This window comes from Dermacentor silvarum, chromosome 7, assembly GCF_013339745.2.
Source record: "Dermacentor silvarum isolate Dsil-2018 chromosome 7, BIME_Dsil_1.4, whole genome shotgun sequence".
Classification (NCBI taxonomy): Eukaryota; Metazoa; Arthropoda; class Arachnida; order Ixodida; family Ixodidae; genus Dermacentor; species Dermacentor silvarum.
The window spans coordinates 115312481-115330799 of record NC_051160.1 but is presented as its reverse complement, the minus strand read 5'-3'; the positions used below and the strand labels follow the sequence as shown (position 1 = coordinate 115330799).

Below are 18319 nucleotides of genomic sequence, written 5' to 3'. Positions count from 1 at the left end.
AAAAAAAGGGGCAAAAGGAGAGGCACATACAAGCCCTAACTACCAACTAAACTTTATCTTAAAAGGCACACTTATATACATGAGGAAAAAAAAAACAATATGCAAAAAAAAGAAAGGGGGAACTAATACAGCAGGCCTGCCACACTACGGCACGTCACGTGCAAGGTTGAGATTCAGGAATGCTAGCTTTTTTTCGCAGAAGGTGGACGGATGCCGCACTGATGCAATGATCTTGTGCACCCTGACTTCTTGCAGCTTCAACTATCTCTCGCATTTCTTGGCAGGTTTTAGCTGCCTTGCTGTATTTTGTGTTGCACCTCAATGGTGCACGAGATGAGACTGTTGGAGTATTAGTCAGTGCCCAGCGAAATATTAGATAACGTCAGCTTGACACTTACGGTCTGTTCCGTTCAGACCAGTGCGTACACACAGTACCTCAGCAGGTTATAGTGTGGGTGCGCCTACCGCTCATGCCAGCAGTGGAAGGCAACATGCTGCCCTTGCTTCGCCACCAATGTGATTTAGTGTAGTGTTGACGGTGTCCACCTTGCTTTGTCGTTTTTGCTGCCAAATTCACTCCCCTTCCTTGGAGGCCCTTCAACCTTACCCTCTGGGCACATGCCGTCAATAGCAGGCGAGAACACAACGGCTATGGTGGTGGTGTGAATGGGCCTTCAGTGTTCGTATAATGGCTGTCGCAATAAAATAAATTGTTGGGCAAGAAAGCAAAGCTTGGCAGCTGTAGGTGGCTCTGTAGTATGAAAAGGGGTGAAAACATAAAACTGGGAAAGGCGGAAGAGAACGAGTCGAGGTCGAGTCATCTCCTGGGCAGGCAGTTAGGATTGCTGCAGGAGTTGTCTTCAGTGTTCATTGCAGGATTTGAAAACACACAAAGGAGAAACACCAAATTGATTTAGTGTGTTAAATTATTCTTTCTAAGCTCTGGTTTCATTGATTTTATGCTTCGTGCTTCGAGAACACGAAGGTCAAAAGTTCTATTTCTTAAATTTGCCTTTGATATGTCATCGCCAGTACTTCAGTGTGATAGAGTTGAAGATTTGGCGAGTTGGTAACGTTGCATCTTGAATGTGTTCACAGCATATACTTACTTAAAACACAAAAACAAATACAGGCAGAGTGAAAGAGTGCTGTGAACACATTCAAGCTTCAATGTGATGTTACAGATTTTTAAGTATTTTCCTGTATTTGGGCCGTTGTGGCTGAGTAAGTATTCTAAAAACTCGCGAAGTTCAGTCTTTGGCTCCTCTAGAGCACACTATAATTCCATACTTACTGATAAAAAATGTAACTAGGCTCGGAACATATGCTGTCAAAATCGATGATGTTATGGCGAGCTGGTGCGGGAACTTCAAGACAGCGCTGCCACCTGTCTTTCGTTTTCCGCACCTTTTCTGGCTTACCATACCCCTTCTCACGGTGAGAGTGGCTCGCGTGGTATTGTAGAAGATAATTTACTTATAGAGCTGAAATTAATTTTCTCTTCAGTGTCCCTTTCACAACTTGGTGAGTAGGGAGGATGCAGCAGAGCATTCAGCCAGAGCAGAAGGCATCCTTCAAATGACTGACCTCAAGTTAAAATTGTAGTTTTAGTTTCTACGGGGCCAGAGAAACTCAAAGCGAGCATTTAAACACGGGGAACGGTTGTATCTGCAACGGCAAGATTTGGAGACTCGTATAGGAAAGGCACTTTCGTGTGTTTCTTAACAAGGATGCACTAAAATGGATCCTGTCTCCCCTGGAGACTGCAGCCATTTCAGTGCTAAACCGAAAGGAGCAGCTAGATTGGACATAAATGGCTGTGCAATGGCAATTGTTTTTTTATGGAGCTCGGTGACCCTCAGGTAGGTTGACCAGGCAACTTTGGTAACAACCTTAATGTGCAAGAAAAGACACACACACACAAACACCTAAGGAAGGACCCCCTTTTCACACAAGCACTCATACACTTTGTAAGATGGATTACCAACTAGCCTAGCTACAAGTTGTTCTAAACTAGGCAGGGCTCGTCATGATCAGTGTTAATGTGAAAGCAACAGAAAACGAAGATAACAGAAGAACATGGTTAACAGAATGCAAAGGTATAGCAGGCAAAATAGTGAAAGATCAAAATAAGCTGAAAAAAAAAATTACGAAGTTCAATGATTCATCTGGCGCAGAACTTATTTACTACGACAGCAGCAGCAGGCTCTCGCACGTGACATTGCAATCTTCTCAGCAACAACTTCTGCATTGTAATGCACACAATGCCATTCTGACCCACCACTCTGTTGTATTTTGTGGCATCTGACATACAATGCTCAGTGATTCAAATGCGTCATGAGAGGGCGTCATCTCCAATGAAAAAAAGCAGGTTGTTTGCAGCACGCTATGTTTGCTGAACTTTCTTGCAGATTTAAATGATGGCAGCCATGGCATTGCAAGTGGTGGACCACAGCAGCTTTTCAAGGGCTTCTGGGACTTTATATGAAGCATGGGGGGGGGGGGGAAGAGTGGTTTGCAAACATGTCGCACACAACTGAAAATGATGTGCTCTACAATCCTCATATTTTATTGTTGCCATAAAGCATATCCATGGTTACGAAAATTCAGCGCACACACAAGGGACAAAGAAGTAAATGCATGATACAGCGCTTGTGTCGTGTATTTCCTTCATTGTTCCTTGTGTTAGCGCTGAATTTTTGCAACCACGAATCCAACATTCCAACTAACCCAATTATAGCAGTCGTGATAAAGCTAATATTGTGAAAATGAGCTATTTAACCTTAATTACTTAATTAAAATGCAAAAATATTGGACATTGCTCAGGAGGTTCCTAGGCACATACAGGTAGTTTCATCCGCCCAGAAGACGTCACTTTTTTTTTCAAACTTGCTTCATGTAAGCTTGGACAGCCCTTTAGGTGCATAGCCTAGTGCATGTTCTAAACCTTACGTTCAATCACATGGTGCAGGCACTTGACATATTAGGGAGCTTTAGATTTTGTGTACACAAAGTTAGAGGATGCAAACTTCTGGGCTTGCAAAAGGACACAATGAGGTATACAATGCCAAAGGAGCACAAAAAAACACAAGCTGGGTGTGGTGCTTTGCATACTCGAAGGTTCCTGGGTACCCAAACCCCTTTTACATACGCAAAATCATTTGTTAAAATTTCTTCAGAAAGATGAGAGTGTAACTTGTTGAACTTTTAACACCACAAGATGGACACTAAGGGCCTCTTCCCTCTGTTTTTGTTCTTGTTACCTACATGCAGGTGGCCTCATTCTTCAAAGCTGCAGTGTCAGAATGTAATGACTGGGCACAACAGCTTTCAGGCTCGTGAAAGTGCTTCTGATGTTTTAGGCATACTTTATGCTGAAGCTACTGATGCTCGTTTTCTCGCATTAGTAAAACTTGAGCTCCGCATTACGATAAGGAAGTAAGGTTTAAACGAGCAAAGAAAATGGTTAAAGCTTTGAGAAAGAGCGTGAGGGAGCTGTGACAATGTTTTGGCAGAGCCAGTGAACTTGACATTCAGGAGCCCCCCGTCCCAGCTTCAAGAAGGACTCTTCACCGATACGATGATGGATCTGCAGGCTGCACGTCATAGTCGGCTAAGAATACATACCGTGAGCGGTACTACAACGTAGTCAAAACAGTATTTTCCTCCCTAGATGACAGATGTCCTACTGAGAGGTGGTGGCGTGTCGCAAATTTTCTAATAATTTGTTGCGGAGAATGACAACAGTGCAGACATATGGATGGATGGATGTAAAACTTTAATGAAAGTCCTCACACAACTCAGCGTGCAGTGGGCCGCTCCCATGTTGGGACAGTCAGGCCATGCCCGACCGCCGCATCGTGGGCCCTCTGGACAGCCCATAGTTGCGCCCTGGCATCGGGGCTCTTGATAGCGGAGAGCCACTTGTCCTCATTGATTTGTTCCGTGCCTCGCAACGAGGGGCAACGCCAGAGCATAGGGTCTAGGCTAGCAAAGTTTTTTATGGGTCAGACTCTCAAGCTGGGCACCTTACGGCTGCACCATGGTGTCTCCATTGACACTGCTAGGCAGTGCAATGCATCTCCCATAAGACATTTTTAGGACGACGTGGAGATATTCAGGGGCGATGACAGCTAGCATTTGAGAGTGCTCCTTTTTGAAGTGGCCGCCTTCATTTCCATCTTTATTATTTCTACATTTCAAATAAAGAATAAAAAGTTAATCTTTTTATGCTTTCCCCAACTTTATTGAGTGTCTGTTTTACATGGTTGCAAATAACTATGCCACATCAAAGAGATTATTCTCCTGCCTCTGTTGCATGAAAAAAAAAAACATGTGAGGTTGACAATGGGACAGGCAAGGCTAAACTATAATGCTCTTCTCCATCGGCATGAAGGGCTCAGCCAGAAGAGGAACCTAAATGACATTGATGAGGATTTTATTGACGTAGTTAGTTGATGCAAAAACACACACACAATGTGTCAAAGTGCACTCACTGAAACTGACAATGAATTTGCCTGTTTGATTGAACAATGTAAAACATTGGACAGATGACAATTGAGGTGGACATGCTGAAGACAAAACAAAGCGTTTCATGAAAGTTTGTGTGAGTGTAATCTTGAGTATAAGTAGTACAAGATGATGTCATCACACATCATCTTAGCCACAGTGGTAACAAGAAGATCTCAACATCACAGGATGGCGTAAAAGACGGCGATTGAAACAATGGGCACATATGTGTTTTGCACAAATACAAAATGTTTGCTCTATTTCTTGAACACATAGTCTAAAATTGCGTATTCAGAAAACCACCAAGTAGCTAGTAAGGGGAGAGTTGTCTTAGATAAAAAATGTTTAATCGTTATTCTTTCAGGTATGGTGCGGAAAATTTGTACACATGCATAATGTTATGTGCTCATTTCGAATATGAGGTCCATTTTAGTATATCACCCTTGGTTTTAATGTTATGCCAGCTCACTTTAATTTTCTGCAAAGATTTGCAAAGTATTAGTTCTTCAGATTGAGCTAAACAGTGTATCAATGGCTTCTGTATAATTTTAAGGAATGCCGTAAGACCAACCTTATTGTTTGCCTACGCTAGAACAAAGTTTACCGGATTTGGAAGTTTAAACTCGAGAGAGTGTTCTTCTGAAGCTTAATTTGCAAGAGTTGCTCTTCTTGTGGGGTAGGCAGAGCAATAAGATTGATTAGATAAAAAAATTGTTTAGCACTCTCGCTGGCTGGCAGCTTCCTCAGTGCACCATCCAGATTATTTCATTTTATTGCGATAGCAATTATATGGACACTCGAAAGCAGATTTCTGCCGTCGGCGTCGCCGTCGCCGTGAGGTTCCGTATGACGTCATTTGGAGAAGAAATCGTCGCCGCGCGCCGAACGCTGTATGTGCGAGTGAAAGGGCGCGAGGGGCGCATCTTTCACGGGGAGTGAACTCACGGCGGAGAACAAACGCGCGTTCTGCACCGTGCTCGCTTAAGGGCTGCAGAAGTAGGCGTCTCTGTTCTCCTTCACAATCACCATGTATGTAGAGCAAACGCGCCTTCTTCCGACGAGCGAGAGGCCGTGGGGGAGGCGACGTTTAGCTGCGGCACTAAGTGCCTATTTATATCAGAGGCTCCGGCAACAGTCACCAACGCCGCACGCATTTTGAGCGAACGCGGGCAAAACGCCGATGGCGTCGACAACAGTTCTGCGTGTTGCCGATGCTGCTGCATGTCCAAGTTTATACAGCTGATAAAGCTAATATCATTACTCCGTATAGCTCTCTACAAGTTTGCTATCGCAATTGATGCTTCGCCTTTCAGGTGAAACTGCGACAACTTTTTTTTCTTTTGCCGATTGGCTCGTAGAGGGTAGATTTAATGGCATGCCTAATTGTTGTTTGTATAGATGACACAGTTGAACCCTGATATTGTGAACATGGATGCAATGAAGTAAATCTAAAATACAAAATTTTTTGTCTCCTATATCAGTGTGTATGCTTGTTACGAATATTGCATATAAAAAAAAATATTTCCATGTCTGATGCAACTTATAGCTAGGCTTTACCCACAGAGAAAGAACAATTCAGGAGGCGCAACGCGGCTCCTTCCCGCGTCCTCATGCGACGCAGGAGCGCGGCGGCGGACATCGTGACAGCGCCCCCTACTAAACGCGGAACGCCTGACGTATGGTCACGTGCCGGTTTGTCAAAGCGATGCAGCGGATGCAGGGAGTGCGGGGCTCCGTCGCTCGGTCTTGTCGTCTGCTCGTGCGCAGAAGCTTGATGCCAGTGCGCCGCGCTTGCGTTAGGTAGCTACCGCTCGAGTACGCTAGCTGAACACGATGCCTGTCGCTAAACGAGACGGCAGCTATTACAACATGTTCTCGCTAAGCTGGCCGGAGCACCATGAGACAGGGACCGACCAGTACTGCCTCAAGGAGCAACAATGACTTTTTCGGCTGGTCAGGGAATACTGCGCCTCCAAGGTCAGTGTAGTATTTACGCCTGCTGAGCGTTCCGCTGGGGAAATGTTTTTAGCAGACAATGTCGTTTCTCGTCAGTTTTTTATCCTCGCTTTCTATAGCTCTCGCCCATTCTTGCAGGTGTTCAGTGTCATTTGGAGCTTTGAAAGTTCGAGCATTTTCCAGCGCAGTACTTATATCCGCTGTTACAGTTTGGGATGAAGCATCGGCGCCCCATTTTCGATAATCAGTGAATGAATACACAGTGAACGCTTACATCGTAGAGAAGCAGTGAAGGAACTGCAGAACTTAAAAGAGATGATTCTGACTGCGCGAAGCGAGCGGCAGACTCTGCTCTACTCTGCTGTTCCGTCTGTCCACGTCTCCCCAAACGTGCCGCAGAAATATAATTAAATTTTGTTTCCCCGCATGGTAGCAATGTGTCGCATACTCTGATCAGCATTTTTTATGGTGCATGATAATAAAGATAAACAAATTCTCGTTTTTTGTTACGCCAAAAAAATTGAAAAAGCACCAAGTGCAGTTTTCTATACGTGCATGGGGATGGTTGCAAATCGTTTGCTGTTTCTATACGCGCCTGGCTATGATCGCAGATCGTCTAGTCCTTCAAGTGCTCTAGTTTCTTGCTCTATTGCCGCATAAAAAGCATGTGATCGTAAATTTAAATCTTGAAAAAAATATTTATACCAGGACAGTCTACAGGTCTTTTGTTCCTTGAGTGCAAACTGCGCTGGCGCAAACCTTTTTGCAGCATCCGACAACACAGCGCAAGCGGCCATTAGCAGACGACGCCGGGCGCCATCAGAGAGGAAATTTTTTTTTTCTTCCGTGACCGCGGCCACGCGCGTGCCTCTCCAACCGCGAGGGAAGTAGTTCCTTCCGTTGCCCCAAGGAGCGCTGCGCCAACGTTCACCACCAAGCGCGTCTCCTCCTCTCCCACCGTGACATTATCGCGACAAGTGCTCGAACTGGCGCCGGCCAATAGTTTTACCCCCTATTATTCTTCCTCCATGGCTTTACCTAACCTCTTAAGCGTTTTGAAACGACCTAGCTCATCAATGCGAAACTAGTAAACTTCACTTTAGACGCTCTGCTCGTCCACGGCAGTATTCCCATTTTCAAGGTGATTTGTACGAATGGAGTGCATTCACTGAGATTTTTTTGTTCTACGTAGATGGAAGCACTTTGTCAGTACTCTAAGACGGTGCTATTAAAATCACACTTTTTGGGCACCTTTTGGCAGGAGCTTTTCAAAGATAGCATCTCTCACTGACAGTTCGCTTGTGTGTCATGGTGCAAGCTGTGTGGCAAAGCTCTGTGCTCCGTTTCGTGCTTCATGAAATTTAGCACACTTCGTGAACTTTCTTAGCAGAGGAAGAATAGGTGAAAAAAATTTTTCGTGCTGAACTTTATTTCGCGATCTTGAAGGACTATAGTAGAAAGCATTTTCCTGGTTTCTGACCGCATCATTTTGTGGCAATGACAAATATATCTATATTGCTTAGGTTTGAATGCATAAAATATGAAGTAAATTAGTTTGAAATGTTTTAGAAGTGTTTTGGAGAAAGGGAAGTTGAAAAATATGACCTATAAAAGAGCAAGATAAGGTCACTCTGTCAGAATAATAAAAAAAGCTTCATTAAGTGGTTTGTCTTTATTTGTTTCAGGTCACCAGTTCCACGCATGAGCGGAAAAGCCGCACCGTGGTTGGTGTCAAGCACGGCCGCTACATCCTCAAGCACAACTGTTTCACGGAGGACATCCCGGTGGGCATTGTGTTCAAGGCCATGGGCCTGGAGTGCGACCAGGGCATTGTGCAGATGATCGGCACCTCCGAAGCCGTCCAGGCAGCCATCGCTCCATCCCTGGAGGAGTGCCACCGCGCCAAGGTGTTCACGCAGACCCAAGCTCTACAGTACCTTGGCGGCAGGCTCAAGCACCGACGTATGTTCTTTGGGGGAGGAGCTGGCGGCGGTGGCAGTCAGCGCAAGTCCGTCATCGACGATGCGAGGGACATTCTCGCTACCACCGTGCTGGCTCATGTTCCGGTTGAGGATTTCAACTTCCGTATCAAGTGCTTCTACCTTGCCATCATGGTGCGAAGAGTCATCGATGCCCAGTCCAACAAGGAGTTGCTCGATGACCGCGACTACTATGGCAACAAGAGGCTCGAGCTCGCCGGCTCGCTGCTGTCGCTCCTGTTTGAAGACCTTTTCAAGCGTTTCAATGCGGAGCTCAAGCTTGTTGCCGACAAGACAATCCCAAAGGTCCGGGCAACCCAATTTGATGTGATCAAGTATATCCGGCAAGACCTGATCACCCATGGACTGTGCATGGCCATTTCGACGGGAAACTGGACTGTCAAGCGGTTCAAGATGGAACGCATTGGTGTCACACAGGTGTGGGCGGTAATTCTGATAACACGATAGTGCTAATTTAGCCCTGTGCCCTAATCACTAACGACCAGTTGATTATATGCATGCTCATTGGTCTCCTACATTTGAGGCTCTTGTGTCATCTTGGTTGCTACCTGTGGCTACCATTCTTACTGAGGTTACATCTCTTCCTCAGATTCTGTGTCCATAGACATGTTCAGCAGTTAGCCTAAAACTATCTCTAACTTGCTCTTGCTGATAGAAGTTCAGAGCTTGCTAGAATTTGTTAAGCATTTGCTCTAATAAATTTTAAATCATGTTGAAGTGGTACTATAACATTACTTTTTTATGCTGATTGATCGAGCCACTTTGCACAAGTATTGTAACGCTTGTCCGTGTGAGTACAACGAAAGTTAGCACTACACAATTATAGTATGATTGTAAGGTGCATTTGCTAAAGCGAGTGTCAATGGCATTTTTACATGTGCTGTTACCAAGGTGCTGACAAGGCTCTCCTACATCTCTGCCCTTGGCATGATGACAAGGGTCAACAGCCAGTTTGAGAAGACCCGGAAGGTGTCCGGTCCCCGGTCACTTCAGCCGTCCCAGTTTGGCATGCTCTGCCCCAGTGACACTCCCGAAGGTGAGGCTTGCGGTCTGGTCAAGAATCTGGCCCTCATGACCCACATCACCACTGACATAGACGAGGCGTTCATAATGCGTCTACTACGGAACCTTGGTGTGGAAGACCTCCAACTCCTCAGCGGTGAAGAGCTCTCCGATCCGTCGGTGTACCTAGTCTTTCTCAACGGCAACATACTGGGTGTCATCCAAGACCACGTTCGTCTTTTGAAGACACTCCGCCTTCTTCGTCGGTCGGGCTACTTGTCTGAGTTCGTCTCCCTGCACACTAGCAACTTGCAGCGTTGTGTCTACGTCTCGGCTGACGGTGGTCGAATGTGCCGGCCGTACATCATCGTCGATAAGGGACGCCCCAAGCTGACCACTGCGCACCTTGAAGACCTCACAAGGGGGCTCCTGTTCTTCAATGACCTCGTTCGCAGGGGCATCGTCGAGTTCCTCGACGTCAACGAGGAGAACGACAGCCACATCGCGCTTCGTGAGAGGGACATCACCTTGCAGACGACGCACCTCGAGATCGAGGCCTACAGCCTGCTCGGAGTGTGTGCGGGAATCATTCCATACCCGCACCACAACCAGTCACCACGGAACACGTACCAGTGTGCCATGGGCAAGCAGGCAATGGGCACCATTGGTCTCAACCAGCGCAGCAGGATAGACTCGCTTATGTACCTCCTCGTCTACCCACATCGGCCAATGGTCAAGACCAAGACCATCGAGCTCATTAACTTTGAAGATCTGCCAGCTGGCCAGAACGCGACCGTGGCTGTTGTGAGCTACAGCGGATACGATATAGAGGACGCCATCGTCATGAACCGGTCATCCATTGATCGTGGCTTTGGCCGGTGCCAGGTGTACAGAAACCAGAAGTGCGTCATCAAGAAGTACGCAAACCAGACCAGTGACAAGGTGATGGGACCACTCGTGGACAGCACCAACATGATGCCAGTGTGGAAGCACGAAGCCCTTGACGCTGATGGCATTGCACGCCCCGGCTCCCGAGTAGAGAATCGGCAGGTTCTCATCAACAAATGGGTTCCTGCAGCCACTGTCACACCTGCCCAGCCTGGGCAGCCAGCACAAGCGGAGCACAAGGAGGTTTGTCATTTCCGGTGTCTATTTTCAACCATTTTCGTGAAGTATTCTATTTTTTTAAAGCGAATTACTTTCTTTGCCTCTTTCGCCTGTTTTCAGGGTTGGTGGTCAGTGGTTGAATATTTATTGCTGATACAGAGGTGTCAATGCGAAAGGAGTGTACTCACATAATCGAGTGACACAGAGTTGGGGGGCGTGTTCGTCACCGTATGCCAACTAGCTCTTAATGGCTCTGTTCACTGTGGAATTATGCAATGAAACATCAAACGCTGTCTAAATATTCTCACTGCAGCAAATACACGCCTTCGAGCACATCATTCCTTTTGATAAAGCGAATAGCTTTCTAGAAGCATTTGGCTATTCGCTTACACTGACAATCATCGTCGATGGTTTCTCCACAATTCTTTTTGTAGCTTGTTTACTCATAACAGTGGCAAAACAGCAAGGAAAAAAGATGAATGTCAGACATGAACATCGCAATCTCAGAATTTCATGCAACTGTCCTTTAACAATTTGTATGCATTCCCCTTCTTCACTTGGTTTGGCCGAATTTTCCTAAGCTAACCGAATCTGGCTAAGTTGCATTAAGCATTGTTTGAATTAGGTGTTTACAAGGTGCCTGGAAAGCACAGCTGGCCAAGTGGAATTTTTAGATTTGCTTGAAATAACTACAATTTTTTATTTCTGTATGGCAATTGCATTTCAGCTTACGAGATCGTAGGTGTGCTTTGTGCTGTTCAATCATGTTTATGTCTAGAAAGCTGCCTGGAAAGAAGTTTTGGCAGAAAATTGAATGAATGACTTGTCCGGTCTCATCAACCTTGCAAGGAAGTTTCATACTAATATTTGTTAACACAAGCACTATTTCTAGGGCAGGGATAGTATGACAGTTTGCAAGGGAATCATAACGTTTACAAAGATGTTTAAACCTCGTAATAATTGTAAAATTTGTAATAAATGATGATATTGACACTCACAAAAACATTAAGCAAAAATGTTTATTAGTGTGAAGCATTCTATCACTCAGAGAAAGCATTGCATACATGCAACACATCTGGGAAAGCTATTACAGTAGAACCCTGTTAATACGTTTTTTAAGGGATCACTGGGAAAAAATGAACTTAACAGTGAGGAATTGCCACAGCAACGTCTGAAACTGCTCTGAAACATAGTAAGGGACACATACTAAGTTCTGTGACAGTGCCCCTTTCCACTCCTGATATGCTTTACCGCATAACACGATCGTACTGTGGCGAAGCCTGACTTTAGGGAGCCGTCAAAAACTAGAATTGTGCGGTGACACGCTTGTTGGGATTGACCATCGCTTACCTCCAGCATTTCGTACTTTTGAATATGCCTCTACACAGCTAAATATATGTGACCGCCGCATTTAAACAAAACATAACATGCGGGAACATTACGGAATGGCAACGTATCAAAGGGGAACGTATTATAGACGATTTCACTCGTGCGATAACAGCTGCGATAGTGCACTCCCAAGAAACTTCCGGTCATGGGCCTTATTAGTCTACTGTGCCGGATCACAAAGCGCACTCCTGGGCTGCGATATTGTAGCGATTCCTTCTCCGATGATATTCCTTTTCTAACTTTTCGCGCTTTGTCAGTGGTCAGATCGATGTCCCGCCCGCGTTATCAAAGTGATCAGCCGACAGTGAACGGTGGATGATAAGAGTGGCATATAATCGAGTGGAAGGCATCGCTACAAAATTGCGGCCCTGCTAATCTATATCACCACCATTGCCTTTCTTGCTCGCTATATTTAGTGGACTACGTCATTGAGCCAAACCGGAAGCCATCGAGGGCGCATGTTTGTAAACAGCGAAAAGGTCTATACATAAAAATCAGTGGGCTTTAAGTCGGGACCGTGAAAACATGACATAGCAGCCGGTAAAACACAACAGCAAGGAACGTATGAACGGGATTCCACTGTTTATGCAGAAAGTAAGACATTTGCAGTCTACAGCACAAGTAATGCTGGTGATGACGATGATATAATTCCTATGACCATTATGTGATGAAATAACAGCAACATGCATTGCATAGTAATGACACATAAGAGGACAAAGCATAGGCTGCAAAGTGGTTTTTCATTTCTTTTGAATTAGAATGAGTTGTACATTTGTAGCTAGTTGGCGAGTCGGTACAATTGCATCTTTACTTACAGTGCCTATGAAACGGCTTAGAGACAAAGGACGACACAACATGAGTAAAAATGCAATTGTACATTGTATTGCGATAGCATTTATATGTACACTCCAAGCAGATTTCCGCCGTCGCTGTGAGGTTCTGTATAAAGTCCAAGGACAATAAAATCGTCGCCGTGCGCTGTATGCTGTCGTGAAAACGTGCAAGGGATGCGCACTTTCACAGAGAGCAAATGCACGGAGAGCAAAAGCGACGTCCTCCGACGTGCGCAAGGCCGTGGGGGGATGGGAGGAAGGGGAGGCGACGTTTAGCTGCGGCACCAAATGCGTATCTTGCGACCGGGTGCAAGCGGAACCGGTGACTCAATCACCCACGCGCAAGGAGGAAAGCGGGAAGGCAGCGCGGGATGAAGCGGGTGCGGCTTCTACTCGGCCAGCAACTGCGTACTTGTACTTGTGCAGCTGCGGGCTGTCGCGCGTACCGTATCTTGAAAGCGATCTCCACTCGGCTCTTACCTTTGTATGTGCTGTGCTTTCGCCGCTCAGTTTCCGTTGAAGCACTAAACCACACAAACCTTCGCTCGCTGCTGCTGCTGCGCTTGCTCACACCAGCATTTTGACAGTGGTTGTCTACGGTCATAGAGCGTGATCTATACATGTTTGCTTGTGTGCGCTGACAACATGCTTGTTAATTCAGTTAATAAGCGGATATGTCCGAGTTTATGCAGCTGATGAAACTACTATCCTTACTCCGTATAGCTCTATACTAATTTGCCATCGCAATGGATGCTGCACCTTGCGGGCGAAACTGCGACTTTTTTGTTTAAAACTGTGAATGAATACGAAGGGAAGGAAAAAGCATTTTAAGCAACTGGGGAAGAGATAAGAAAATGAAATAAGTTCACCCATATAGGGTGGCCTATATAGGTTTCACTTATACGGTGGTCTGTGTCACACGATGGCTGTTCCACTAAGGAAGTTTAATGGAGCTTTTGGTGAAGGGAGTTCAGCGATATTCCTTTATGGCGGAAGGGAGTACTTTTGTTCCCGCATTGCTTGAGATACAATAAAAAAATATAATTTTGTCGGCATCGACGGCACTTACATGGTCGAGTTAAGGAAATGTAACTGGCGCACTACCAGTCTGTGAGAGGATCATCCTATGGCAGCACTGCTTTGGTGGCTGTCATAAAAAGAAAAGCGCCTATCTGCAAACTTAATGAACAGGTTGGTGGAAGCATGCATACTGAGACTTCTTGCAACCTTTTCACTTTTGTACCTTTTCGGTATTTTCTAGTGTGACCATTTCTACTTTGAAACTTATCGTGCTGTTGCAATAAAGGCAGCCAATTGGTAAGCACTTGTGTTGTTCCCTTCTAGCCCATGTTTCTTTGTGGGGCTTAAATGGAAGCTACAACAGCATATGTGTTACTGTATTGTGAGAAAAAGTGTCAGCGTAAAGAACAGACTAATGGCTAGTTGGTACAGAATAACTTCAGGTATAGCGCAAGAGGGCACGCAGGATGACAGGGGAGATGAAGACACATCGCTACTCACAACTGATTGTTTATTGCACGTGGTCACTACAGGAAGAAAAGTCCCGACATGTGGACTTTAAGAGTGTCCGAATAGAAGCAATAATTGTGTGAGCTGCCCATCTGTTTCATTGCCGAAAAACAAATCCTATTCCTATCATGGTAGCAGCCTGTGATGGATGGTTATGCTGAAAAGTAATCTGTGTTGCGGCAGTGGTTCTTGTTCTCCTGTGTTCTTCCTGTTGTACGATGGTATACGTGCAGTGACCACGTGCAGCGAACAATCAGTTGTTAGTAGCGCGGTGTCTTCGCCTCCTCTATCATTTAGTAAAGTACACAGTAAAGCAAAAAAAAAAGGAAAAATTTGTGTGGTTCTGAACAATTTAACTTTGGAGTTAAATTGTTTGCATCAACGCAGGTTCCTGTGAGTTACAAGGGACTGGAACCAGTGTATGTGGAGAAGGTGCTCATCACCTCCAACACGGAGGAGTCGTTTTTGATGAAGCTGCTGCTTCGGCAGACGCGCCGTCCCGAGATCGGCGACAAGTTCAGCAGCCGCCACGGCCAGAAGGGCGTGGTGGGCCTCATCGCGCAGCAGGAGGACATGCCTTTCAACGACCAGGGCATCTGCCCCGACCTGATCATGAACCCGCACGGGTTCCCCTCCCGTATGACGGTCGGCAAGCTCATCGAGCTGCTCGCGGGCAAGGCAGGCGTTCTCAACGGGAAGTTCCACTATGGTACGGCCTTCGGCGGATCCAAGGTTGGTAGCTGGCTCCGTTGGCTCGCTCACTTTTTGCAGCAGTAGATTAGCTTTAGGCACGGTTGACTGGAACGCACTACATGAAGAGAAAGCATAACAATGGCTGGAAGAGTGTAATTATTGTACTCCAATTTGTTTGTTTTTCGTACCTCATCAGTGGTCTAAATGGCACTCGTCAAGAGGCGGATATTACTTGCACAATAGTAACATATATTCAACTCAACATATATTCAACAAAAATAACTAATTAACTTATTGTTTAGTTACTTTATGGCACATATTGGAATTTACTAATTATGTTCAACTAATTAACAAAGAATCACTAATTAACTTCCTGATTAGTTACTTTAGGGCACATATTGGAATTTACGAATTGTAGCCATTGAGCTTACGAGGCGTATCGAATTGGAATGAAATTCCAGAATGGCACCAGTTTGGAGTTATGTGCTATCATTCTCGCCATAAAAATTCACTGTTACACTTCCTTTTTTTGCAAGACTGTTTTTTATGCTTTGAATCATAAAAGTAACTGGAATGCCCATGTATTTCGTCTCACGCGTTGGGAATTATCTCAAAACTGGGATCATCCTGGAAATTCATTTCAAGTGAATAAGTCTTGCTAACTCAACGGCTACAATTAGTAAATTGCAATATGGCCGTAAAATGATTAATAAAGAAGGTAATTAGTCAATTTTGTTAATTAGTTGAATATGTGTTTTGATTTCTCATGCTAGTAATGTCCGCTTCAAATAATCCAGTTCAATGACAAAAATTATGCTATTTGCCATCTACAATTTTTTTAAATCCCGCAAAACTTGAAAATTATCACCCCGTACAATTTTACGTAGATATGGCTTTTTCATATGGTGTATGTTAAAACAACGAATGGCATTTATGCTTTCGTGAAGAAAACTTGGTTAACTTGGGTGATCACAAAGTCTGAGCAATGTTGGACAGTTTCTACGTAGCATAAGTTGCTATGAGGAAAGTACTGTGCGAAGTGGGCCGGCCCCGGAGATAGTGCTAAACACTGCTCCTCAAAGTGCGAGCTGTCACAAGGAAAGAAGAGAAAGTGAAATGGGGGCACACGCTGAGTATTTACAAACTTTGGCTGGCTTTGGAACGAGTGAAGCATGCGTGCGATCGTGGCCTAATAGTTAGCACTCGGCTGCTGTGCTCGACGGCACAGGTTGTATTTAGACATTGGTCACACATCATTTGATTTTTCTTAAAGCGAGGCAAGACAGGAACCTGTATACCGCAAAGTGCTGAAAATGAGGGAAAGAATGCTTCGCACTAATAGATAAACAATGTACATGTGTCAACATCGTCCATCCATCTGTTTATCCATCCAGGTGCAAGACGTGGGTGAAGAGCTGATCCGGCGTGGCTTCCACTACCAGGGCAAGGACTGCCTGACCTCGGGCATCACGGGGGAGCCTCTGTCGGCGTACATCTACATGGGCCCCATCTACTACCAGAAGCTGAAGCACATGGTCATGGACAAGGTGCACGCCCGAGCGCGGGGTCCTCGGGCTGTGCTCACGCGGCAGCCCACCGAGGGTCGGTCACGTGAGGGCGGACTGCGGCTGGGTGAGATGGAGCGCGACTGCCTCATCGGACACGGCGCCAGCATGCTGCTTCTTGAGCGGCTCATGCTATCCAGCGATGCCTGTGAGGTAGGCATCAGTAGAGCACTGCAGGGGCAAAAGTTCTTGGCTCGGGCCCACGACTGTAGCAGTAAGCCCAGCCTAGGCCTGCCGGAGAAACTTGTCTAAACGTGCATCAAAACTGTCATTGCTTAGGTGGTGTATTCTAAGACATTACAATGCAACTGCATGCAGTGATAATTAAACATTGCGAAAAACTTTTTTCGACGAAGCACATGGTACAGCTAAAAGCGGGCAGAAGCAAAACCTGGGTTAAAAATTCTTGTCAGGGCATTTTATTTAAGGGGGGACACTGCTCTTTGGGACGAAAAAATCGCAAGAAAGTCGACTTTTGGAAAATGAAATTTTTGAAATCTGCAAGTATTTTCCCGCAACTACACTAAGTTTCTTCACCCTTGAATCAATATCTTAGCCACAACATCACTTTATTTTGTCGATACTTGCAGAATTACAACCGAAGTTATCTCAAAAACGGTACTTTTTTCGCGAAGCGCAGTTGCCATTTCACGCATCGTAGCGCGGACGTCTTGGTGTCATTTGAAAGGGTGATCATTCGTCATAAAATTCGCGCCAACTTCGGCACCATGCTACCATTGGCTTTCTGAAATTACCGCACCGAAAAAAAGTCCCAGCGCGGCCCCTTATTGGCTGTTTAGCGCACGTGACCTGTGCTCGGCATACGATTGGCGGGATTCCTTTCTCGTCGTCTGCATTGCGCTCATCCACGCGGTCGGGTGTGCGCCATCTTGTCCGATCGTCGAGTCATTGACAAGTGAATTGACACCGTGCTACGCGATGGCCCGTAAGAAATTCCATACGAAGAATATGTTCGGTGCAAAGAAGGTGTGACGTGCACTTATCAACAACTTCAAGAAGTGTAGCACGACACATCCGGACGTCGAAGTCGTCGCGTCCCCCTCCGAACCCGCCTCTGCTGACACCGCCGATGTAGGCCTAGGCCTAACAAGCCCGTCGCCGTGCGAAGGTGTCGAAGGTCGCGTTTGTCACGATACGAAATTTCTGACGCCCGCAGAATTGGAAGAGGGCGAAAAAAGAACCCAAGAAAAGCTTCAGTAGCCGTCGTCCACTCCCGCGACGGAAAGGAAGCGTTATCTCCTGACTGATAACACCGATGCCGCAGCTGAACCCGTTGAGCCGCTTGATGGGAGCATGTTTACTATAGTAAGTTTAGATGCAGTGAACATTCTGCTTGCGCGAATGAATTGCAACGAATGCAGTGGCGGGGATATGAAAATCATCAGAGGTGAGCACGAATACGGACTCTCTGTCAAGTTAATTCTTATGTGCGGGAACTGTGGTGATGTTACGTCGACGTGGAGCTCACCGCACATCCGCGGTGAACAGAAATCGAACCCGTTCGTTGTGAATGTTCTCGCCGCTCGAGCAATGCAAGCAACGGGAAACCGGCAAACAGCCCTCAATGATGTGTTTTCCACGATGAACATTAGCGGTCGCGGACTTCACACGAAGACGTGGCAACGCTACGTGAAGGAAAAGCTGACTCCCGCCGCCGATCGTGCTGCCTGAAACGTGACAAGCGAGTGCGCGTGCTCGGTTCGAGAACTTTACG

The 18319-nt window shown here is 45.9% G+C and overlaps 1 protein-coding gene across 1 annotated transcript in view; it reads left to right on the top strand.

The window, feature by feature from the left end:
• LOC119458369 (DNA-directed RNA polymerase III subunit RPC2) overlaps window positions 1-18319 on the top strand; it is a 45255-nt gene that overhangs the window by 5076 nt on the left and 21860 nt on the right. The window contains exons 2-5 of the mRNA XM_037720201.2: window positions 8151-8882; window positions 9357-10598; window positions 14714-15058; window positions 16414-16737. Of these exons, the coding sequence (XP_037576129.1) occupies window positions 8151-8882; window positions 9357-10598; window positions 14714-15058; window positions 16414-16737 (2643 nt within the window). The remainder of the gene's footprint in view (window positions 1-8150; window positions 8883-9356; window positions 10599-14713; window positions 15059-16413; window positions 16738-18319) is intronic.